Source organism: Conger conger, chromosome 15 (genome assembly GCF_963514075.1).
Source record: "Conger conger chromosome 15, fConCon1.1, whole genome shotgun sequence".
Taxonomy (NCBI): Eukaryota; Metazoa; Chordata; class Actinopteri; order Anguilliformes; family Congridae; genus Conger; species Conger conger.
In genome coordinates, this window is record NC_083774.1 from 37,935,589 (window position 1) to 37,962,119 (window position 26,531).

Sequence of the window (26,531 nt, forward strand, 5' to 3'; positions counted from 1 at the left end):
TCGGTCACAAGTGTATTTACATGAGCACCTTTTCCCCAAAGACATTGAATTTATGGCAGATGGTGGTCTTAAGAAAACTGAAGCCAGGTCTAGGAAGATGAAGAAAGCTGGAAGATTTACGTCTTAGAATAAGACTGCTTGCTTGAATCAGCAACTGGAAAACAATGAAATATGACTGGCACTAACAGTACGGGAGTTGACGGGCTCACGCCCTGGAACTTCAATGGTAAGTTACTTTTGATGCTTTCTCCTTTCGTCGTCTTTTCATATTGTTCTAGATATTTACAAAATCCAGCTGAAAGGGCCCCTTTTTTTGATTAAATTATTAATCATTTGAATTATTTTATTTTGTGTGCAATTCTATTTCATCTGTAGGCTTTAGCGCTTTCTCACATAGTTACACTGTCACTCACACACACACACAAAAAAAAAAAAACACATCTGTGGGCTAAACACATCCCCGATTTAGACAAAGAAGGTTTTTTATTTTATTTTATTTTATTTTATGTTATTTTATTTATTTATGTATCTTTAAATCAACGCCGAATTGTTTCTATGCCACTGGAAAGCACACTCCGGAAACGGCGTCAAAGAAACCATAAAGCACCTGTAACGCTAAGGAGTTTATTGTAGCTCATCGAAATGTTATCGGTAAGGGGCATTTTGCCAGAAAACCGTTGATGGTCTTACACAACTGTCAGATTTCTCTCCAGGAATTTTTACCCAGCTCCACCATCAATACATATTGCGTTACGAATGCAGCACAAACTTGAATTCAAGAACACATTAGAAATATTTTTGAAAATGTATTTTAATTTCACGCTCTTGAAGTTTCAAGGTCTTCTCCCAATAGGCTATGATTCTATGGTGGGAAACGAAATAGCCCCAAGCCCATTGTTCCCATTGAAAAACAGGCTCCGGGGAAACGAAATGTGGTCATTTCGTTTATAATGGGTTAATACTACTCGATCGCTTGACTTTTACCTTATTTGCTAGTTACACGGTAACATCATTGACATATAAACTGTAGGCTATATGCTATATGCTTTTATCCTGTCTACAACTTTAGGTCGGTCTAGGGCAGAGATACTAAGTCTTTCCCAGAAAGGGCGTGCAGGCTTGTTGTTCAACCCAAGCAATTACACACCTGCTTATACTTAATCAACCATTAAAGTATTTGCTAAGTAGAATCAGGTGCTTGGTTGCAACAAAAACCTGCCTCTTTCTGGGTAAGTATAGATAAGTATAGATCTAGGGCATTCGTCATTAACTTTGGGATATGTTTGCACGCGAAAAGAGAAACGAACTAAATATCTATAATGCTTTTTTCTCTGCTCTTTCATCTCTCTAATTTAATTTACTTCTAAGGACAGTCTGAATCTGGATAGCGTATGACTGTAAACTGTCAAAAAGCCTGAACTGCTTATCTAGCCTATGTTCGCCGCCTTCTCCCAGCACAAATATGCGCTTTAACTTGCTCACACTGTATGGTCAGGATCGACCGTCCCCGAGTGTGCAAAATATTGCAATCCACAGCTACGATTCAATGCCTTTTCCCATAAATTAGGAAGACGAGCGCGAGTCTGAAAAATGGCCTGTTAGTCAGGTAGTTTCCTGTAATACATCTCGGTGCGCAATTTCACTCTTTTTGTCACCAGATATAGGCCTAAATTATAATTATTTTTAAATCACTTTTCATCTTCAGACTTCATTTTCATTTTTCAGTGACACCACTACACAACAGCGGACCGGCGGTTCATTTTTTTATACCTCATAAATACTCATGAAAAACGTCTTTGACCAAGAAGTTGAGATCAGTTTTTACTGTTCCCTTCAAAACTCTAACTTCAGGCTTGTCCTCCTTTTGGATACAAATCATAGGCATATCGGCCATTTGTATTTTATGTGTATGGCCCAGTACCTAGTTAATTTAGACTGTGTCGATTTAAGAGCAAACTACCAATTTAATCTAATATTAAATTCCGAACAACCACCCAACGCACGTAAAATAGAAAGCTGTGTTATTCCTGTTTTATTTTTTTCAACAGGTTGCATTAGCTTGTTCAGCCTGACTTCATTATCATAGTTGAGCCCGACATCATGTACGTCTGACTGCGTCGGCGTGGTGCCCTTCTCAGCATATGAACATTTGGGTGATGTTTATGTAATAAAATCCACATTCACCTCCCCATTTCACTAGATGTTTCAAACAAGTCATGTAATGACCACTTTCATCACGTCACGAAGTCGATAGTTTTTTCACCGACAGGCGACAGAGGCACGTTTAAAACGTTTCCTTTCGTTACCTAGCTACGGCTTTAAAAGCATAGGATTCGCAGCTCATTGAAATGCAAAGCTCTCCCTGCGGAGAAGCGGAAATCCCCAGAAACCAAGCGGTACCCTCTGCAGCCATTACGCTCAAAACTGCGCAAAATTAGGGCCCTGAACCAATTACTATCAATAATTGGGTGGGACAGCTCCCAGTGTCCACAGTCCACCCCATTAATGACTCAATCCTACATGGCATGAAGAGGGCGGGGTTTGGGGTTGGTACCCGGAGCTGACTGCGGCCCTATGTTCTGTCACGTTCGCGAAACGCATCCCCGCTAGGTTGCGCTTGTACCTTTCCTAAAACTCTCCGTTGATGACCGGCGTTCTCTGGGCTAGTTCGCTGTTCAGATGATTAATAAAATGAGGGGCATGATGGGAACCAGTCTCTACGGCAACTTTATGAGCTAATTGGATGTCAGAGCGGCCATTTTTAGTCCACCTCCTGAATGGTTGCATAATAGACCTGTAAAATCCATCACCCATAGAGAGGCAGGGTGAAACCCCCCCCCCCCACACACACACACACACACACACACACAACACAGGCGTGGTTACAAGGGCGTAGCAGAGAGCGTCTGGGCAAGGACCTCTGGCCGTGGCAGGACCAGTAGCTGAATGGAACTCAGAGAGAACTGTGGCTATACTAACTCTGTTGCTCTGATGGGCAGCCTCAATACTAAGAGTAACAGGCATACACACATGCACACAAACATACCGGCACACACACCCACAGGCGCAAGCACATACACTCACAGGCTCACAGGCACACACACACACGCACACACAAACAGATGCACACACACGCGCACACACACGCACACACAAACATGCATGCACCCACAGACTTACACACACAGGCACAGCAAGTATGCATCATTGGTATGATGCAGCTTCAGATGTGTAAAACGGCTTGTGTATGTCATATTTTGACCCATCTGCCTTTATTCTGAACTCAGCTGTACGATAACAGAAGCACAGCCCTCCATAGCTAGGTTGTAATACTGTTTCATTCCTTCAAAACAAATACTTTTTTTTTGCACAGGACTTTGTCAGGTACAAGCAGAGTGCCTTAAAATACAATGAGAGATTGCATCTTCCCATTCATCAGTTCTTTATGAATGTTTTCTATTTTTACTACTAATATTCACAGATTAAGCAGTTCCAGGTGGCAGTTTTGCAGCGTAGATGAGGTAGATGATATATGTAGCTAGATAAGTGGGTGATAAGGTAAATGAGTGGTAGTCTAGTGGTTAAGGCCCTGAGTATTTCAGGTTGCCAGTTTAAATCCCAGGAGCATTGCTGTTGCACCCATGGGCAAGGAGCTTAACAGGAATTGCTGTGCAGCTGCACAGATCTTATTGTGGCGACACACACCACAAACCTTCCAGGTCCCAGTCAAGCACCTTAGCCACTAGACTATAGGCTGCCCCAAATAAGGTAATCAATCAAATGAAGTTTATTTGGTCCACAAAGTTACCATATAGCAGTCCAGATTTGGGTTTTCACAATCATCACTTTGTACAGGAAATGGGGAAGAGCAGGGTCAACAGATTTCTTGCATGTGACAGATCATTTTCAGCTCAAATACAGGACATCCCGTATTTGAAACAGGACTGTTGGCCACCATACTAACATTACTGCAACTAAAGCTAAAAGAACGTATTGTCAGTACTGTCATTTACCTAAATAAGAGTACCTACGGTTGCTGCTGGCATTCAGCGTGTTACCCACCACGGAGAAGCCTCTGGCTGCAGCTGCACTACGCCGAAAAGCAGGAGAGTTGTGCCCTTGCTGTGCCCACACATTTACACAAATAACACACTCAAAACGCACTCCTCGCAAGCGCAGCGCAATTTATAATTTGTCTGCCAGGTAACACGTGGCTGATAGGCAGCCAGGTAACCGCTGGATACGAGTACTACAGCATATAACCATGAGGTCTTCATACCTGAGAGACGTCGCAGTGTTTATATTTACATTCCTCAGTGCCAGTGCTCTACAGATTCTGCCTTTTTTAAAAAGCGACTGAAGTTGGACTGACGTCTGCAGGCCGTGTTGTTTAAGGGACTTAGCATATCGCATCATTACTTTCATTACATTACATTACATTAATGGCATTTGGCAGACGCTCTTATCCAGAGCGACGTACAACAAAGTGCAAAGTGCATACCCATAAACAGGGATAAGTTCGCTGAAAGACCCTAGAGGGAAGTACAATTTCAACTGCTACCTGCACAATAAAGATAAGGACCAGGGCCCATTTGATTTTTAATTATTTTTTAATTTTTAATTTTTTAAAATAATACCGCAGATCTTTCGAGATCTGAACGGGAAAGAATGTGCTTGTGTGCCGAACTGAGGTGGATAAAGCGAGGGAATTTGGGGAAGAGCTTCAGTCTGCCGCAGTGAAGTCGTTCTATTTAAACCTTCAATGCAATGCCTTGGCTGCAGTTTTATATAGTTTTGAATTACTGTAGTCATTTCGCCCCCACCCCCAATGAAATAACAAGGGACCAATCATGACACTTTTATTCAACACAGGGATTAAGTGGTTTAATTAGCTGCCTGACTCAGCCGTTTGTTGTGAGGAGATGAGGGTACAAGGCCAGACTCTATTGTGCCACTGCAGAAATGCATGTCTTTACTGTCATTTTCACTTTCAGTTGCAATGACAGAAAAACATAACTGAAAACGCTCAAATTTTATCAAGCATTGTGTGTGTCTGCATGTTTGCAGATGTGCACGCACATAATTGTGTATGCGTGTGTGTGTGTGGGGGGGGTGGGGGTGGGGGGTGGGGGGAGTTGTTGCATATGCGACTGTCTGTGTGGGTGTGTGTGCATGTGTGCATGTGTGTCTATCTGTGTTTGTGTGTGTCTGTGTGCGAGTCTGAGTGTGTGTATATGTGTCTGTCTGTGCAAGTGTGCAAATAAGAGTGTGTGTGTGTGTGTTTGTGTGCCCTTGTCTGTATGTGTGTGTGTATGTATTTGTGTGTGTGTATGCAATATACATGTTCTTTGATTTTTTCCAAGGATCCTCTGGCGAATAAACTCAATTGGATATTTTGGCTGGACATTAAAGGGGGCATTCCCACAGGCTCTTAATGCATTGGCCTCAAAACAGCATCTCTGTGAGAGCATTGCAGCTAAAACACACACACCAACAGGGAGAGGGTACACACACACACACTTGTAAAACCCCACGCTAACCCAATGACGAAATTTAGCAAGGGCCGAAGGGGGTTTTGCGTGCTTGTCCTTCTGGTGTTGCTGGAAGAATATTAGTAGGGTTAAATAGTAATGACCGCTATGCGGAGAGTCTAGATCAGCTAATGAATAAACCACATTACAAAGACAGTAGTACCACTCTGCCTTCCACTCTTTACTGGTCTGGGCTGACCAAGAATCTCCACAGTAGGGTCAATACATCTACCTTCGTTATCTGACTCCATTGAAGATATAATTTAGAAATTTGGGTTTGAAACATACGCGAACCTCAGGAGTGATTACACTCGACTCTTACCTACTCCACCATTACTCAATATATGCTCCCGGGATTAGCATTATTGCTGAAATCTCAGTTCGGTGGAGAACTCAGAGGCTGAGGGTCTAGCCAACACAATACATGCAAGACACTGCCATGATTGTCATGGTGAGGTAATATCTATGGTGTCCACCAGAGGGCTGGTGCTCATTGGCTTCACCTGGTTGTCATTATTGGCAGAGGATTTTTCCCCCCTCCTAAAGAGTATTTAAGGCCAGTGCCGGCAGTCTACCAATGCTTTTGTGTTAACTGTGCGCTCTGACACAAAGCCGGTAATGCACATGGTAGACTCGGTGAGAGTTAAGAGTCCGGTACTGTGCTGGTGTGTGTTTCGCTGTCAAGAAACAAAAAGCTTAAAAGGTAAGGAAGGCGTTCAGCTGGTGTTGTGTTCGCTGGCGCCTTCCTCAAAGATTTTGGTTTTGGTTTTTCTTTCTTTGGACTCGTGTGAGTCAGTGAGACGTTGTCCCCTGGTATGTATTTTGGTTTGCGTTTTGGTCCCGAGCTGCGTCTCGAGGTTTTATTTTCGTGCCTAGCCGGGGAAAAAGGCTAGGCACGAAAATAAAACCTCGAGACGCAGTCATTTGAGGCACCTGGCTTAGTGGTGCGGTTCGCCCTGTTTTTAAAGGGTTGATTTGTTTTCTTATAGCCGTTTTTTGGGGCTTTTCTCTTTTCCTTCTTTGGTTCAGTTCTGTGTTTATATCCCATTCCCGTTGTTCCCTGGGATCTAGTGACGAACCCGTTCGCGTGTTCGTTTTAGAGGGTTTTATCCTCGGTCGCATCTGGCTCTCCGCCCAGCCTCAACCTAACAATGATAGTTGCGAGCCCAGGTCGGCGTAGCATTAAATGGGCTCCTTAGAGCTAATTTGACAGGAACCAGCATTGTAACGCCCAGAGGGTTCCCTTCGCACCAAACTACAAGAGCCATGCACCACCAATCCTTTTATGGGCCGAACTTGACAGCCTCACAGCTTAGAACTACCCCGAATGTACCAAGCCGCTGATCAGTCGGTCTTTAGCCACCATTTCCCCCTGAGTATTCAGTTGTAATTTAGGCTGAAAAGGTACAAGATGAATCAGAGTCATGGAGATCACACAAGTTAAACAAAATAGTTTATTCGCAGATAGGTAGGTTACTAGATTTAGAATTCAATTACAGAATACACAAATTAAGAATAGAGATAGCGTAAATCATCATACCTAGTGTCATGAGCCACGGACCCCTTGCCGAGCGCAGACCTCACGTTCCCACGAGCAGTACGCCACGAGGAGGTGTCTCGGGGACGAACTCAAGTACTCCGAACGTCCTGGAGCCCTGGTAAGTTCTACTGAACTTCCAGCCCAGTCTCGAAGTGAAGGGTGTGATGCAAATCTGGTATTCGATGTCCTGTATTCAATGTATTCCTCTAAAGAATCTTTATCACTTATGATTATAGTAAGATATACTTTATTATAATCAATCAAAAGAATAGAGTTATACAGATTACAGTGTACATATCATCTTTTGCAGTTTGCTAATCACATGCAAGTTACATATACCCCTCTAGCTCTTTCTAAATTACATTTCCACCATGATGTTTAAAAATCAAGGTACACCCCTCCAATATCCATCCTCTTTGGCCTTAGCCTTATCCTATAGCTCCCCCTTCTTGACGTTTAAAAAGAAACTATTCCTAGAATATTATATTTATCTAACTATGATAACTTCTCTACATTTTTCTACCTTATATAGTACCTTAATGAGACATAAAAGATATTAAAATAAAAGGAAACTTATAATGTGTTACCTTTCCTACTTCTACAAGTAATATAGATTATAATTACCACTCCAGCTTGGTTATAGTTGTTCTGCGTGGCTCTTTCTTCAGCTGAGTCCGCACCGCGTACGTCACTCCTCTCTCCATATCCATATCCTGGAGTGGCGCGCAGAGGGAGCGCGCCACTCCAGCTTGACTGTCTTGCGTTGCTCTCTCTTCAACAGCTCGTAGATATCTTCTGAAGCAAAATTCTAAGATCCCACCCTAAGGTCTAAAAGCTTATTCCTTATATATCTTTTTTGCATACAAAAGTTTACCTTTTTGATAAATATTTCAAGCGGGAAGACATTTATCTCTTATGTAACTTGTTTTTTAATGATCATATTAATTATTTCTGTTTTTCCAATTGTCATTTTCTCATACCTCAAAAGAAATTTCCCCAGTATTTTATGTCATGTGCCCCTCCAGTTTGGGAATTTCCACCATCTTTATATACGAGTGGAAAAACACTAGCTCTTATGTAATTTTTTAATGAACCTATTCATCACTGGTATTTGTCTCCCTGTCATAATCTCTCCTTGGACTCTCTCCAAACTTTGACTTCATACAAGCCAGAAGTTAGTGCCCTCCAACATCTCAACACACTCTTCAGGTGCCCCTCTCCGCGGCGCCTTAAGGGATCTACAAAGGACATCCAGCCAATAGCTGAGTGTAAATCATCCACCAACTCTTCTATAGTCAGTCCTTTGAATCTATCCGATAAATTATTTGTGCTATAATCAGGAAGGCCCTTGAAGCCTTTTAATTTTCTTTCGGTATTGACATCCCTTCCGTTTTCCTTATTTTTGTTTTTCTTTAGCCAGGCATTGTGCCCCTCCCCTGTAGGGTTGGGGTATTCTCAGTCTTTAACCTTGCTCCTTAAAACCCTAAATCTAAGTCCCCCGACTTCAGACTCCTCTACTGACAAGTATGGCTGCTCATTCTCTGAACCACATTTTTCTTCTTACGGGCGTTCTTACTACCACCTCGATGGTGTGTGCGGGGGGTTAACAATGCATTCCTTTCTAACCCATCCCCTGTCAATCTCTCATCAGGGGGGCCTAGGGCCGGGTCCTCGACACTAGTCTGCGTTTGCTACACACAAATAAAGAGTATAGAATATGCCGTGTGGGAAGTCGAATGCGATCTTCTGCTGCTACACGTACATACATACATACACAAGACATGTTGTGTGGGAAGTCGAATACGATCTTTCTGTTACTTACATATATGTACAATATGTTGTGTGGGAAGTCGAATACGATCTTCCCAGATTGGTCTGTCTCCCTTGCTTTTATGCCAAATCATATGCTTGAAACCAGGCGGCAGTGCCATAAATCAACCTGGAGGGGTGGTCAAATCTGGAATTTAGACCCCCACCCTTGGGGGTTGTTAAGTAGGGAAAATGAGATGATTACCAAGAGAGGACATGCAGGTTTTCCCTTGAGTTACTGAAACTATGGTTTATTAAACTCCATTTGGTATGAAATGCATTTCATCCGATTCCTTGTATTCACCGGATCACATCCATACCAAACAGATTACCCTTATGTTTTATTATGTTGCAGTTATCATGAAACTTCCCTCCTGATTATCCATTTTACATGCACTCCCTGTTACCATTACAGAAGACTTAGTGCAATAATACAAGGATCACATGGACAATGTTTTCAAGGTTTTACCGGGTCTATTTACTATCTCAATAGCAGTTTTGAATATTTAATGTAGGAGAGCAGTCACCGGTGTAATGACAGCGGTGCCCAAATGAGGGCACTGTGGCATTGTCCGGAGTCGTCCCCCTTGGAAGTGAACAGGTATGGGGTCACAGGGAGGTCACCGATGTTCTAGAGGATTCTTTTCCCATGACCCAACTGCCCTTGGACCAGTCATACATCTTTCCCTTATCTTTGCCCGAAACTCCCCAAAAGGTAGTCTTAACAGCATTGACCAGAAACCCCAGCTCTCAGGCCCCTCACAAATGGCAGCCCTTCCTGACCTTAACCACTATGCTATAGGCCGCCCCATCATATCTATGAATGCTGTAGTTGGGAGTTTATGATAACTGCATTATGCTGTAAATATGTATTTGTGCCTCTCATGGTAATATACCTTTTGGATAAACCTGATTTGGGTGAATTAAAGGAAAGGAGACACAACCCCAGATTGCTTGGTTTCTTCTCCTTATCTCCAAAATCTAGGCCTTAGTTCTTGACCCTAAAAACGGGTCACCCATCTGTAATTTACCGCCAAACTCCCACCAGTGAGACCTTAGTCGGGGAGCTAAAACAAATGGCGTCTACAGAGACGGCTTTTGCCCAGTTTCCCCTTGGCTCCTGAATGGTTATGATATCAAAGGTAGACTGTGACAAAAACTAGACCATTACACCAGTTGCACTGAACCAATCAGAATAACATTACTATATTCTGACCTGGGATTATCATGAAACATCTTTATGCCATCTCCAGTATTCCTGTGCTCAAACCTGTATGGAATGTCAGAGAAGGGGGGCTCCCCCACAGGCATGTGTGCCAAATGGTGGGGGCTAACAATGTATGCTCCGGGAGGGGGAAGTCAGCATGCAAGTCTTTAATTTGACCAGATAAAAAAATATATATTTTAAAGACTTACATGAATCAGTACTTTTTCCTAATTGGTAAAGATGTGGACACCTGGCCACTAGCTAACCACCAGGTTACACTTACCAAGCGCTTTATTAGGAACATTTTAACTTACTTATCTTGGGCTAGAGCATTTGCCCTCTTGGTGATGTTATAGATCATCATGGTTTCAAAATGTTCCAACAGTTGAGTAAAGAATTTTACATTTGAAATAACTCAATATTTACAAATAAGAGTAGCAATTACAGCTAAATGCAATCCAAGGAATATATACTCTTGCAGGAGCAGCCCATCAAAAAAGATGTTGGCTTTTTATAACCCTTTGCAAGCAAAGACTGATTCTTTGTTGGGTATAGTTATAGTATGGAATCTGGAACGGAAAGAATTTGAGTTGCCAATTGATTGTACCAAAATAGGATTTGTAAAATACTTTTATGGCGTCCAGTAATTTGGAGCATCTATTGACACCATAGATTTTATTTTATTTATTTAAAGGAGAGGTACTTAATGAAACTGACCAACAGATCAAATTGAAAAAATGTTCAGAAGATGCAATAGGTGTAAGGATGGGGTTGAGCGGAGAGCCAGTAGCGACTAAAGGGGAAACCCTTTTTAAGCAAGCACACGAACGTGTTCGCCACTAAACTTCACTATAAACAAAGGCGATAACCCCTACTCCCAGAACAGAGGTCGAACAAAAACTAACCCGAAGGCGAATTAGAACGATAACAGAAATAAAGCCCAAAACGGCTGAGAAAATAAAACAACCCTCCGAAACAGGGCGAAACTCCAAAAACCAAATTGGTGCCAGAAACACAGCACTGACGGTAGCAGACCGGGACCGGCGAAAAGAAAATACAACCTAGCGTAAAAGTGCTAGGCACGAGAAAATAAAACCCTCGAGGCAAAGCTCGGGAAGAAAATCAAACCAAAATACAATTACCGGGGACAACGTCCGTCTACCCCCGACTCACACAAGTCCCAAAATAAAAGAAAATACAAGACCTTATAGGAGGGCGCCAGTGTACAATAGGAGAATACTGAACGCCTTCCTTACCCGTTTTGTTTGATAGAAAATACCAGCACAGTACCTGACTCAAAGGCTGACAGAGTCTACCTTGTGCTTTACCGGCTTGGCTCAAGAGTGAACAGTTGACACACAAGCACTGAAGGATTGTCAGTACTGGGCTTAAATATGCTCCCGGGAGGTAATTCCCCTAACGCCAATGAGGAACAGGTGCAAACAATGATCCTGCTGGTAACAACGGGTATTACCTCCCACATGACAATAGGTTCCTATCTGATCTGCATATTCATGTGGGACTGTTCTTGAGTCCGTTGTTTCTGGGAACAGATACTAAAATGTATTTCCAAGATAACAAATTCTAAAATGACTTGTTTACCACATGCAAAACTTTTAAATGACAATTCCACCTTTTCTCTATTCAGAAGCCAAAGACAGGTGTGGTTGGCGGGTGGTACAGTGGCAAAAAAGATCCTTCCAACAAGGTGGAATCCTCCCCACAACTTGTCTAGGAAATATTGGCTCCAAATATTTAACAATGTAATTATAAGTGGATTAGCGACTTGCAGATCTATTGCTGCAGCTCAGGATATTGTTTAGTAACAATAAACTTTACTTTAGTAACAATAAAACCAGATAACATTGCGTTATCGTTGCAAAAGGGAACATTATTATTTTTCTTTTTTTCTTTGTATTTTCTTTGCGAGCAGATCATGCAAAGGATTTCACTATTCCCGTGCAAAGGTAGTCATAATGTCTGGGCAGTGGATTAGACTGCAGTACAGTGTTTTATATGGGAATCAGTCCTGAGCTCATCAATGTAGCTTATTAAACTGCAGAAGCTGGCATCAAATCCACAAAATGGACGCCCCTGCTGCAGTAACTGGCATGTGAAATCGTTCAGGTCTGGCCACCTGCCACAGGCGACCATGGCCTGATTGGTTGCTGCTGCGCAGTTGCAGTTTTCTGATTCATTAATATGTTTAGACATCAGAGCCATCTGCTGTTTCCTCCATCCTGTCTGTCAAAGCTGTCAAGCGGCAAACCGTAGTGTCGTTGCTTACCATCTCAAAATCTGTCAGAAGGGGGTGGACTGTGTAACTGTCAGACCAGTGACTGAAGTATAAACAAACACAGCCATTTTCTGCATATGCTTTCAAATTCGAATGAACATGAGTGGCCTTGTATAAGCGTGCCAGATGAGTTTGGCTTTTACGTGTTAGAAACATTCATGCAAAACTTCAGAAGCCTCTACTTTGGAACACACATTATTAAGCTGCAGAGCATGATAAAAAGGTGCAATATTCTAATATTATATAAAAATACTATTAACTAGATAGATATATGACTAAGTTGACTATTCTTTATGAGCAACACAGTATATTTATTCAATGGCTCCCTTTTCTGAGATGTTTTGAAGGCTTGGGGGCGATTAAGAAGCGATGGGGGGCAGGTTTGTGAACGGGTTCAGTCTAATCGGCCTAAGCAGCAGGAGGGTGCAGGCAGGATTTTAAGACAAGCTCTTGGTGATTTAGAGAGCAGCTGGGTGCCCAGCGACTGGCCAGCTTCCACACTGGCAGTTAGGCTGAGAGGCTGGAACTACTTGAGACGACTGCACTGAGCCTACAGATGGGCCCTCTGAAGAGGATATTATCGGCTCATGACAAGCTTTAGAAAAGGACATGTTTTCTCGTAGCAACAGGCAGCAAGGCTGTAACAATGTGAATAGCATTAAATATACCTTTCATTAACAATCGAGCCCTTGTGAGCATAATAGTTTGAAATGGTGGACAATGTACATATTGGATTTTTAATCTGATTGGTTATGGGGGCATGTTCTCCGCCCTTCCGGTCACTTTCCTGGGTTTCCTTGGGGGAGAGTGTCTGGTCATCTCTCATGGAAAACGCATGGGGGTGATGTCATCATCGCTTCTCCTCGGAGGATGTGTGGCTTCACACTAAACCCAGGGGTTTTACTGGATGGATGAGGGTGTGGGTCTCTTCCAGGCTTCTTAACTGGGATGTGACTGCTAGCCTACGTTCCCCTATGTACCAGGGGTCTGCAAACTGCAAAGTTCTGGAGAATCACGCTCTGTTGGTTTTCACCTTTAAACCGGCAACAGATTTTGACCAAAGAAGCCAAGTGAGCTTTGTTAGCTGTGTGATTTGAAAGATGAAGTGCTGAGTTACACTTCAGTCTAACCCAGCAGTGGCTGGGTTAGACTGGCTCACCAGGACCAGAGTTGCTCAAACTGTTTGTTGTCCAACCGTCATGGGACGGTTTGATCTTGCTTACAGCCATGCTGGGGAAGCAGCAGAAGTTAGTGACTTATTAAAGAACTGTATTAAAGAACTGTCGGCACACCATGCACAAGTGTCCAGCTATAAGCAGTGATAGCACAAACCATCTGCAACTGCACATTAATTACAGCACCATTTCATTTGATGAAATCCCTCTCCACTAACTACATCTCCATCAGTCCATCACAAATTATGCTTTTACTGGAGAAAAAAAACATATCCTGTGTGACAGTCTCAGCCCTTTCACACTTACCCTCGCAGCAAAACTGATGAGTTCTGTTCTGCCCCCTCATTGTGGAGAGGAGTAAGATTTGGGAAAAAATAAGGAATTGTTTGAATCAGTGGCAGTATTAAAAGAGATTTGTAATGGGTTGGGATGTATACACAGTGGCTGTTGTTCAAAATATGTTCCAAATTAAGCACACATCCTGCATAGAAATAAGAGTTTGAAAGCAGCACCATAAAACAAGAGAATATAATGAGGTGTAACAGATTGTTCAGCCCATCTAGACCACAATAATACACCATGAGAACAAGAGGCCATTCAGTCCATCTAGAACACAATAATACATCATCAGAACAAGAGGCCACTCAGCCTATCTAGAACACAGTAATACATCATCAGAACAAGAGGCCATTAAGCCCATCTAGAACACAATAATACATCATGAGAACAAGAGGCCATTCAGCCCATCTAGAACACAATAATACATCATCAGAACAAGAGGCCATTAAGCCCATCTAGAACACAATAATACATCATGAGAACAAGAGGCCATTCAGCCCATCTAGAACACAATAATACATCATGAGAACAAGAGGCCATTAAGCCCATCTAGAACACAATAATACATCATCAGAACAAGAGGCCATTAAGCCCATCTAGAACACAATAATACATCATCAGAACAAGAGGCCATTCAGCCCATCTAGAACACAATAATACACCATGAGAACAAGAGGCCATTCAGTCCATCTAGAACACAATAATACATCATCAGAACAAGAGGCCATTCAGCCCATCTAGAACACAATAATACATCATGAGAACAAGAGGCCATTCAGCCCATCTAGAACACATCATGCACAGAAGAGATTCAGGTTGAGTACTCTGCTCAAGGATAGAACCGCAGTGCCCCTCCTGGAATTGGAGCTTACAGCCTCAGAATTACGACCACACTTTTCTCACCAAGCTACAACACCACCTATGTAGCTTCTCCACCTGCTGTATGCACCCTCCATATTCCTCAAATTAGTATATTTCATAATTCACTTTATGTTTTTGGAAAAAAAGGACCGATATTGCGTTGTTTTACTTAGCACTTAAGTGACATGTCTTAGATGGTCAGTGACTGCACTTAAATATGTCATGTGAAAAGCAACTGAGACTCATCCAATGTCCAGCAGTATGGTCCCCAGCAAACATTTGACAATGGTTCAATATTTTTAAGGTGCTTCATTTCTTAAATTTAGCACATTTAGACTTTGTGTAAAATGTCAACTGCTGCCTTCTTGCACTCAAGGCAGATGTGGACATTCTGGCAGCAAGACATGACAGCAATCGATATGTGAGAAATGCCAAAAGTGAAGATTCTTCTTAGAGGCTGATTGTAAAACATACCCTAGATTTGCATAATACAGAAGGATGCCATGGATCAATAAATAAAAGATGACCCAATGGAATTATGCATTTTTTTTATTTCCAAACAGAACTTGACCCCCAAAAGACATTTTCATTAGAATTTCAACCACTTATTTTCCTGACAGGCTTTTTCTGACAAAAAGTTGTTAAAAGTAAACTCATAATATGGGAATACTTTGCCATATTCTCTTGCTACACAATAGATTAAACACCTGGTTTACCTTTTCAAAAAGGTTTTGACAGAATTGACAAACTTTAGATACAATATAAATGTCTCTACAATACAAAACAGTCCTATCATAAGGAACAAAGATTCGTACCATGAGGCCATGCTATCTGCCGTATACAGTCGACTCCAAAAGTATTGGAACGGCAAGGTCAATTCCTTTGTTTTTACAGTGAAGGCAATTGAGTTTGAGGTCAAAATATATACATGAAATGACAGATCCAAATTTCAGATTGTGATATTTTTAGCAAGATTTGTTAAACAACTTAAAACACATCATCTTTTGTATCAGACCACCCAATTTTTAGGTGAGCAAAAGTATTGGGATATGTGATTGACAGGTATTTCTTGTATTGATTGGTTAATCAATAAATAGTTCTGAATGTCTACTCTTGGTCTTAGCCTTGCCCTTTGCCTGTGAATACTGCATTTGTGTTAGAAAGGATAAACCAACACAAAGACCAGACCTGTCTTTGGGAGAAAAGCAAGCCATTTTGAAGCTTTGGGGTTGGGCTTGTACAACAACTTTGAATGTCCTGAAAAAGAGAGAAACCGCTGGTGTACTGAGCAACAGACACCAAACAGAACAACGAAGCAAAACAACAGCAGTTGATGACAGAAACATTGTGAAACCTGCAAAGAAAACCCCCAAAACATCAGTTAGTTAGTGACTCTATTAGTGTATTACACAGAAGCACTGACCATGCTGCACACACAGCTCCATAAGTGTATTACAATAACGAGGGGGAAACGAAAACGTGGACTGGATTCACGAAGACACACATGTAAAGGCCCGGACACACCAAACCGACGGTCGGCCGTCGGACGTCGGTGGCGCCCTGTCGGCCGAGTCTTTCCGGTGTGTCCCGCACGCCGACACTCCGTCGGCGTGTTTTGGAGGGCTCCGACGCCGATTCAACATGTTGTTACTATCACTACCAGACATAATTTTCGATTAGTATTACTAAATAGCGAGAGAACAAGGAAATTGCTGCAAACTGTTTGTTGTGAGCGAGACAATGGCTGCTTCTAGGTCCAACGCAATGCAAACGGATTCCCCGGTCTTCCGGTTTCCATTTTTTGAAAGACAAGAGTTGTTACCTCTCACGCAGGCGCAGAATGTACGTGCAACTCGGCCGTCGGCGGACCGTCGTTGCGGTGTGTTCGGCACAGCCAACATTAACGACGATGGTGGAACGAACTCCCCGTTGAGGTCAGAACTGTAGAATCTCTCCCCACCTTCAAGCGCAAGGTGAAGACACACCTCTTCAAGCAGCACGTCCCCATCCCTTCCTACCTCCCTGTGAACCTTAATTGTTGTCTCTGTGATTTGCTTTGTGTATCGGTATTTTTAGTTGGCTAGGTAAGCAGTGTTTGGATAGTTAACTTTGGTCACTTTTGCTCTGCTTTCTGCACTTTGCTTTGTTTCTTTGTTAAAATTTTTTTTTTTTTTTAATTGAAAAATTGGCCCTCGTCTTTATCTTTGTTGTACAGGTAGCAGTTGAAATTGTACTTCCCTCTAGGGTCTTTCAGCGAACTTATCAATGGTTATGGGTATGCACTTTGTTGTACGTCGCTCTGGATAAGAGCATCTGCCAAATGCCAATAATGTAATGTAATGGGTTAAAGAAGTGTTTAGAACGGTGTGCAGTGATTTTATTATAATCTTAAATCTATGTCAATGGAACAGTTCCATCTTAATTGAAAGTTGCTGTGCTTCAGCCATGAGTGTATAAGGATCATATAGTTCAGTGGGTTCAAGTCTTACTCTAGCCTAGCCTAAACTAGTCTAGCCTTCCTCTAGCAACTAAAGCAACTATATCCTGTAGTAAATGACTTGCTAATAAATGCTGACTCCATTCTTCCATTCTGGTGCTTTTACACCCCACTGCAGCGTTAGATGCCATTGATCATGTCATCTTAATGGAAAGATTAAGAACTTGTGTACTGAGTTGGTTCATTTCCTATCGTCATGGCAATTGGTGAATGTGTACCTTCAGTCACTCCTATTACAGGTGGTGTTTCTTAATGTTATCAACATTCACTGTGACCATGATATCTCCTTACAATGCTAGGCAGATGACAAAACTGGGTCATCAAATGAACTGTCCATACACATTAATTAAAAACTGGACATGGCAGAATTACTTCTAGCTAAATTCTGATAAGACTGAAGTTGTAAAATTGGGCCCTCAGCAGGAGTCTAATTTGATTTACGCAGGGCTGGGCACTTTTGCTTTTGATAAGCAATTCATGCTTGATTTTGAAAAGGAAGTCATGTTCATTTAAGATACGTTAAGTTAAATTAGATTTGTAATAATAATAATAATAATAATAATAATCCTCAAACAGCTGAAATGTAAACTAATGCAGCGCAAAAGACAAAATCTATATTATTTTTTCATGTATTTTATTGTCATATCTTGCGAAAGCTGATTTAAAGGCCAAAACATCATGTTTCACAACTGCCATGTAACATATCATTGTGCTTGCTGCCTATTTGTGCAGAACTTGCAGTGGTACATTAGTGCAACAGTACATTAGTGAATCAGTACATTAGTGAATCAGTAAATTAGTGAATCAGTACATTAGTGAATCAGTACATTAGTGAATCAGTACATTAGTGATTCAGTACATGCCCCCTCAGGTCCAGACGGCACTAGCCAACACTGCTATCACTGAGCCCCACGCCCTACACGCCACATTGTCCCCAAACTGGGTGGTGGTCAGCGCCCGTGCGGTGACCGCCATCTCGATGATGCAACGATGCCCGGTCGCTACCCAGTCCCGCACATCCAGGACTTCTCAGCGCACCTGTCAGGCAAGCTCATCTTCTCTCAGGTGGACCTGGTGCAGGGACTGGTGCGGGGCCTGGTGCGGGGCCCCCAGGTGCCCGTGCGCCCTCCCGATGTCCCGAAAACAGTGGTGATCATGCTGCTCGGGCTGGTCGAGTGCCTGTGGATATCATTAGGCCTTAAGCTGCTCTGGACTTAACCTAACCCACCCATCCCCTAATGCACCCGTCCCCTCCTAACCCACCCGTCCCCTAACCCACCCGTCCCCTATCGCACCCGTCCCCTAGTGCACCTGTCGCCTAATGCACCCTTGAGCATTTTGCTGTTCCCGTGAGGAGGTTCAATCATGTGAACGTCGAACTGGTGGGTCCACTGCCCCCCTCCCATGGCTTCACCTTCCTCCTCACCATGGTGGAGGACGAGCTGACCCCCTCACGTCATAGCCTGGGCGTTCATCAAGACATCAACCCCATCTGACCATGGCGCACAGTTCACCTCAGAGCTCTGGAACTCTGTAGGAGAGGGGTCAAACTACACCGCACTACAGTTTACCACCCCCAAGCTTCATGTTCCACCGCCCCATGAAGGCTGCCCTGTAAGCAGGTCTGACAGATGGTATTGGATGGACAAACTCACGCACCCGTCTCCTAACCCACCCGTCCCCTAATGCACCCGTCCCCTAACCCACCCATCCCCTAACCCACCCGTCCCCTAGTGCACCCGTCCCCTAACCCACCCGTCCCCTAATGCACCCGTCGCCTAACGCACCCGTCCCCTAACGCACCCGTCCCCTAACGCACCCGTCCCCTAACGCACCCGTCCCCTAGTTCACCCGTCCCCTAATGCACCCGTCCCCTCGTGCACCCATCCCCTAACGCACCCCCGTCCCCTAACGCACCCGTCCCCTAATGCTCCCGTCCCTTAGTGCACCCGTCCCCTAACCCACCTGTCCCCTAGTGCACCCGTCCCCTAATGCACCCGTCCCCTAACGCACCCGTCCCCTAGTGCACCCGTCCCCTAACCCACCCGTCCCCTAACGCACCCTTCCCCTAACGCACCCGTCCCCTAACCCACTCGTCCACTAACGCACCCATCCCCTAACCCACCCGTCCCCTAACGCACCCTTCCCCTAACGCACCCGTCCCCTAACCCACTCGTCCCCTAACGCACCCGTCCCCTAACCCACCCGTCCCCTAGTGCACCCGTCCCCTAACCCACCCGTCCCCTAGTGCACCCGTCCTCTAATGCACCTGTCCCCTCGTGCACCCCCGTCCCCTAATGCACCCGTCCCCTCGTGCACCCGTCGCCTAACCCACCCGTCCCCTAATGCACCCGTCCCCTAATGCACCCGTCCCCTAACGCACCCGTCCCCTAACGCACCCGTCCCCTAACGCACCCGTCCCCTAACGCACCCATCCCCTAATGCACCCGTCCCCTAGTGCACCCGTCGCCTAACCCATCCGTCCCCTAATGCACCCCCATCCCCTAACACACCAGTCCCCTAACGCACCCGTCCCCAACCCACCCGTCCCCTAACGCACCCGTCCCCTAACGCACCCCCGTCCCCTAACGCACCCCCGTCCCCTAACGCACCCGTCCCCTAACACACCAGTCCCCTAACGCACCCGTCCCCTAACCCACCCGTCCCCTAACGCACCCGTCCCCTAACCCACCCGTCCCCTAATGCACCCCCGTCCCCTAACGCACCCGTCCCCTAATGCACCCCCGTCCCCTAATGCACCCGTCCCCTAGTGCACCCGTCACCTAACCCACCCGTCCCCTAATGCACCCGTCCCCTAATGCACCCGTCCCCTAACCCACCCGTCCCCTAATGCACCCGTCCCCTAGTGCACCCGTCCCCTAACCCACCCGTCCCCTATCGCACCCGTCCCCTAGTGCACCTGTCGCCTAATGCACCCTTGAGCGTTTTGCTGTTCCCGTGAGGAGGTTCAATCATGTGAATGTCGAACTGGTGGGTCCACTGCCCCCCTCCCATGGCTTCACCTTCCTCCTCACCATGGTGGAGGACGAGCTGACCCCCTCACGTCATAGCCTGGGCATTCATCGAGACATCAACCCCATCTGACCATGGCGCACAGTTCACCTCAGAGCTCTGGAACTCTGTAGGAGAGGGGTCAAACTACACCGCACTACAGTTTACCACCCCCAAGCTTCATGTTCCACCGCCCCATGAAGGCTGCCCTGTAAGCAGGTCTGACAGATGGTATTGGATGGACAAACTCACGCACCCGTCTCCTAACCCACCCGTCCCCTAATGCACCCGTCCCCTAACCCACCCATCCCCTAACCCACCCGTCCCCTAGTGCACCCGTCCCCTAACCCACCCGTCCCCTAATGCACCCGTCGCCTAACGCACCCGTCCCCTAACGCACCCGTCCCCTAACGCACCCGTCCCCTAACGCACCCGTCCCCTAGTTCACCCGTCCCCTAATGCACCCGTCCCCTCGTGCACCCGTCCCCTAACGCACCCCCGTCCCCTAACGCACCCGTCCCCTAATGCTCCCGTCCCTTAGTGCACCCGTCCCCTAACCCACCTGTCCCCTAGTGCACCCGTCCCCTAATGCACCCGTCCCCTAACGCACCCGTCCCCTAGTGCACCCGTCCCCTAACCCACCCGTCCCCTAACGCACCCTTCCCCTAACGCACCCGTCCCCTAACCCACTCGTCCACTAATGCACCCGTCCCCTAACCCACCCGTCCCCTAACCCACCCGTCCCCTAATGCACCCGTCCCCTAACCCACCCGTCCCCTAACCCACCCGTCCCCTATCGCACCCGTCCCCTAGTGCACCTGTCGCCTAATGCACCCTTGAGCGTTTTGCTGTTCCCGTGAGGAGGTTCAATCATGTGAATGTCGAACTGGTGGGTCCACTGCCCCCCTCCCATGGCTTCACCTTCCTCCTCACCATGGTGGAGGACGAGCTGACCCCCTCACGTCATAGCCTGGGCGTTCATCGAGACATCAACCCCATCTGACCATGGCGCACAGTTCACCTCAGAGCTCTGGAACTCTGTAGGAGAGGGGTCAAACTACACCGCACTACAGTTTACCACCCCCAAGCTTCATGTTCCACCGCCCCATGAAGGCTGCCCTGTAAGCAGGTCTGACAGATGGTATTGGATGGACAAACTCCTGTGGGTCATGTTGAGCCATGATGCGCCTTGTCTGTGGGGCTGGTCTGTGGTCAGCCCCTACGGGTCCCAGGGAATTTCATCCCTAACCCAACTGAGCCCTGGTCTGGGGCTGCATGTCTCTGTGGACAGGGTTAAGCCTGCTCACTTTGACTTGACCCGGCCATTGGAGTTGGCACAGATGCATAAATACAGATGATATTAAGACATTAAAAAGACATTAAGCTAATTAATAAAAATCTGCTAGCGAAGTAATAATATGCACACACATAATCTATGTGGGAAGGAAAGTGCCAAATGTCAAACCATTTTCTTTTCACCTGTTGTACAATGTGTGTTACTTGAGAAAGAGTTTACAACAGATATACTGTGCCGGGCTTTAGTCTTCCCCACCTTCCCCACTTCGGAATAAAATACACCGGTCAGCCAACCACCTGCTTAAACCAGTTTTTCATGATAAAAAATGCTTTAAACTCTATACGCTTAATATTTCATTATTTGATATGCGTACTTATATGAGGACATAATCCTCCATAAAAGTGAGTTGCATTAGAGAGTCAAGTCTCTGGTTCTAAAACACATGCTTCAGATGCTTGAGCAGCCATCACTCCAAAACCTATAAATAGCCTGACGTTTATTGTAGGTATGCAATAAAATATATTACTCTCTGTGAGTTCAGTCAGGGCCCCCTTTGCCTAGTTGGGAGGTTGGGCGGAGGCACCTCCAAATTAAAATGACCTGCCCATTGTAGTTTTTCAGAGATGAGAAAGGGTAGAGATGTACACCGTTATGATGTATACTTCTTCCCAATTTGTACCTTCCACTGCCGATATCGCAGAGATTGCTTTGGCCAGCCAATAAGATCAGTTGTGCATCAATCAGTCAGTTTTTTTTGCAGTGGAAATGACACACCAGAGGAGCATTGTTTTACATGAAGGTCTGATGGATTTATACGATAATGTTCATGAAATTTCTTTTATAAAAAAGGTGCTTCCAGTAAATTCAGCGCAAGATGTGTAAGAACCATTGCTGTCTGATTAACAGTCTGTAGCCTAGTGGTTAAAGTAGATAACTGGGACCCGGAAGATTTTTGGTTCAAGGGCTGGTGTAGTCACAAAATGATCCATGCGGCTGTTGGGCCCTTGAGCAAGGCCCTTAACCCATCCCCCCCATGCATTGCAGGGGGATTGTCCCCTGCTTGTCCCCTTGTTCAAGCAATGGTCCTGTCCCGCCTGGACTATTGCAATTCTCTGCTGGCTGGCCTTCCAGCATCTGCCATCAGACCCCTACAACTCATCCAGAATGCTGCAGCCCGTCTGGTATTCAATGTTCCAAGACATTCACATGTCATCCCCCTGCTCAGCAACCTCCACTGGCTGCCTGTTATGGCTCGCATCAAATTTAAAACTTTGGCGCTCGCATATCAGGCAGTTAAAGGATCAGCCCCTGTGTATATTCAATCCCTTATCAAGACCTATACACCAACAAGACCCCTCCGTTCTGCCACTTCGTGCCGTCTGGCGCCTCCCCCTCGCCACACCTGCACTTCACGCTCACGACTGCTGTCTGTCCTGGTCCCACGGTGGTGGAATGACCTCCCGGTGAATGTCAGAACGGCAGAGTCTCTGACCTCCTTCAAGCGCAGACTGAAGACCCATCTCTTCAGGCTACACCTTTCCCTCCCGAACTCACAATCACTGTGATTAGCCTTAGACCATAATGGCACTTATGTATAGATATTGTTACTTGTATAGGTATTGTTGTTTTTATTGGCTGTTGTTGTATTCTAGCTGCCAACAGTGGTATGCTAGTTTGAATGTTGATTGTACTCTTCAAGGGTTCTGAATTTCTGTATGTTTACACTAGGACTCGGAACTGTACTGTCCTCTCACGTCTACTTTTGCACTTGTTCTTGTGATTGATTTGCACTTTGTTGTACGTCGCTCTGGATAAGAGCATCTGCTAAATGCCACGTAATGTAATGTAATGTAATGTTTAGTCTAATGAACTGTAATTGTATAACACAGTCAGCTTAATAACTTTAATGTAACAGTGACACATTGATTATAGTTCCTAGATTCACTTGATGTAATTCAATGCCCATGTGCAAATTGTTTCTGTTTCTTGGATAGATGTGGTAACCACAGAACAGATGTGTGAGCTTGTGTTTTTAGTCTTTGATGAATATTCTGTTGCTTTTTGTTTCTCCTCTAGCCTCCATGCACAATGTGTCCGTAGGCTCCTACCAACCCAACGGCAGCTGTGGCGGCCACAATGGCAGCGGCCTCTGTGTGGCGGAAGCTGCTGGGGCAGACAGCTCCTACAAGGCAGTGGAGATGGTCTTCATCGCCTTGGTGACGGGGTCGCTCAGCTTCGTCACAGTCGTAGGCAACATCCTGGTCATGCTCTCCATCAAGGTCAACCGCCACCTACAGACCGTCAACAACTATTTCCTGTTCAGCCTTGCGTGTGCAGACCTCATCATCGGGGTGTTCTCCATGAACCTCTACACCGTTTATATCATTGTTGGGTACTGGCCGCTGGGGCCTGTGGTGTGTGATCTGTGGCTGGCTCTGGACTATGTGGTCAGCAATGCCTCGGTCATGAATCTGCTCATCATTAGCTTCGACCGCTACTTCTGCGTCACCAAGCCGCTCACCTACCCAGCCCGGCGCACTACCAAGATGGCAGGGCTGATGATCGCAGTGGCCTGGATCCTGTCGTTCGTCCTCTGGGCCCCCGCCATCCTCTTCTGGCAGTTCATTGTGGGCGAGCGCACGGTCCCCGCAGGGGAGTGCTATATCCAGTTCCTGTCGAACCCTGCCGCCACCTTCGGCACCGCCATTGCTGCCTTCTACTTGCCCGTGGTGATCATGACCGTGCTGTACGTGCACATCTCACTGGCCAGCCGCAGCCGCGTCAGGAAGCAGAAGCCTGAGACCCAGAAGGAGAAGTCCCGGAGGCCCGGAGGCCTGCTCAAGGCCCGCATCCTCAGGCAGAACAACAACAACTCGCCCAAGCCCGACACGGAGTCCATGAGGAATGGCCAGCTGGAGGAGTCTGCCTCCAAGGCCGAGGAGAAGGACAGCTCCAATGAGTCCAGCTCGGCCAGCATTGCCCCCAAAGACCCCAAAGGCCGAGCTGAGAGCATGGCCACCTCGGAGACTGCAGCCCCTGCCCCTGCCCCTGACCCCGCCCCTGACCCCACACCCAACCCCACCCTCCTCAAAGTAAACCCCGCCTCCAAGTGGTCAAAGATAAAGATTGTCACCAAGCAGGCTGGGGAGGAATGCCTGACGGCCATCGAGATTGTCCCGCCGAACGGCGGTGAGAACAGCAGCCTTGCTGTAGCCCGGCCCCAGACTGTGGCCCGCAAGTTTGCCAGCATTGCCCGCACCCAGGTGAAGAGGAAGCGGCAAATGGCAGCTCGGGAGAAGAAGGTCACCAAGACCATCTTTGCCATCCTACTGGCCTTCATCATCACCTGGACGCCGTACAACGTCATGGTGCTCATCAGCACCTTCTGCCAGTCCTGCGTACCTGACACAGTCTGGGCCATCGGCTACTGGCTCTGCTACGTCAACAGCACCATCAACCCAGCCTGCTACGCGCTCTGCAATGTCACTTTCAAAAAGACATTCAAGAACCTGCTCATGTGTCAGTACAAAAACATTGGCAGCAGATAAGAGTGGGTCCTGCGGCCGCTGCCTGCAGCATGGAGACAGCTCGTTCACTCAGACCATATTTGGATTTTAAGGATCTGAAGAAGAATTCCCAGAGGCATAACCTGAACCACCACTTTCATCCACAGAATCAGTGCATGTACCATGCAATAGAATAGACTATCATACTGTAAAATACATCACGACTAGGCTAACCCTGATTGCAGAAGCTTTGCTGCCGGAGCTTTCAGCAGTTTTACTTTAGTTGACCACTTGGGTAATTCAATTGTGGATCTGTAGAACTTTCTCCAGATATGTGGTTACAACTATCAAACAAAAAAGACTCTCTGAAGAGATGCAAATTCATAATTCCTCATTCTGCTGAAAGACTAACAACAAGCATGAATTAAATGTTATGGGATGTGCTGGATATCCCCAACATTAAACATTGTGGAATCCCACATCTGGTGATTGGTCTAGCTCCGGGGAGTATCTGTATCTCAATTTGCATTGTATCCACTAAGACCAGAAGCCAGAAGGTTTTTAAATTGCTGGGTATGGAACTACAAATTGCCAAAGCTTGAAGGTATTGCACACATCAATGTTTCATATCAGAATTTGAAGATTTTAGCTGGAAAAATATTAATATGACAAACTGGTTGGGGGAGCGGGTGTGGGGACCATCAATGTTTTTGTTTTCAAGAAAGTTAAAGACATGTTTTTAAGGCTAAAGAGGATTACATCTTTCCAAAGCTATTCTGATAGTTTAGCTTGTGTTTTTATAAGTGAGAAGCTTGGAAAGCCTCATGGGGAAGACCCAGACTGCAGTCTCATGAGAGCTGTTAGACCAAAGGAGGAAGGTTTTCTCTGTGCTGTAACATGATGGCAGCTTCTTTCCAAATTGCCTGGAGGAGGTGATCGTTTTATCAGAATGCTGCCGGTTGTAGCTACTGGACATTTTGCACGTGGGATATTTCATGTGGAATCAGAAAACAAAAACAATGTCATTTTTATATTTCTCTTTCTAGGACAAGCAAAGATTAGTAAATAACAGGCCATTATCTACAATTTCCACAAAAGAAAATGTCAGTTTTCTCTGATGTATTTATTATCTGGATGTTTGTACTTATCTTGTACTTGGTTTATTGTAATCTGCCTAAAGGTGAACTTCCTTTACAAAAAAAGAAAAAAATAACATAAACATTGTTACTGCCTGGATGCATTTCTAATGTAATTTTTTAAAGGTGTGGCTTTTTTAAAGTTTGGCTGCTAAGAAGCCATGATGGTGATTGTTTGCACAGTCATTTAATCCAATCACAATCTTGGCCTTCAACAAAGAAAAGTTTGTGCTTGTTAAATATTGGTAACACTATCCATGAATGCGCTTTCATAAGAGTTATGTGATTCCTTCATAAACAATACAGAGGAGCTTCATAAGTACCA

At 45.4% G+C, this 26,531-nt stretch overlaps 1 protein-coding gene across 1 annotated transcript; it reads left to right on the forward strand.

Annotated features, from left to right (window-relative positions):
• LOC133111657 (muscarinic acetylcholine receptor M4-like) lies at nt 1-26,306 on the forward strand. The gene is made up of 2 exons (XM_061222177.1): nt 1-226; nt 23,641-26,306. Exons 1-2 carry the CDS (start codon nt 172-174, stop codon nt 25,110-25,112), a joined length of 1,527 nt encoding a protein of 508 aa, XP_061078161.1. The 5' UTR covers nt 1-171; the 3' UTR covers nt 25,113-26,306.
• The last annotated feature ends 225 nt before the right edge of the window (nt 26,307-26,531 follow it).

Excerpts from the sequence above, each read along its gene's own strand:
- LOC133111657 (XM_061222177.1), top strand. The coding sequence starts at position 172 with ATGACTGGCACTAACAGTACGGGAGTTGACGGGCTCACGCCCTGGAAC. Across the intron at positions 227-23,640 it reads CACGCCCTGGAACTTCAATG|CCTCCATGCACAATGTGTCC; the intron begins GTAAGTTACTTT and ends TTTCTCCTCTAG.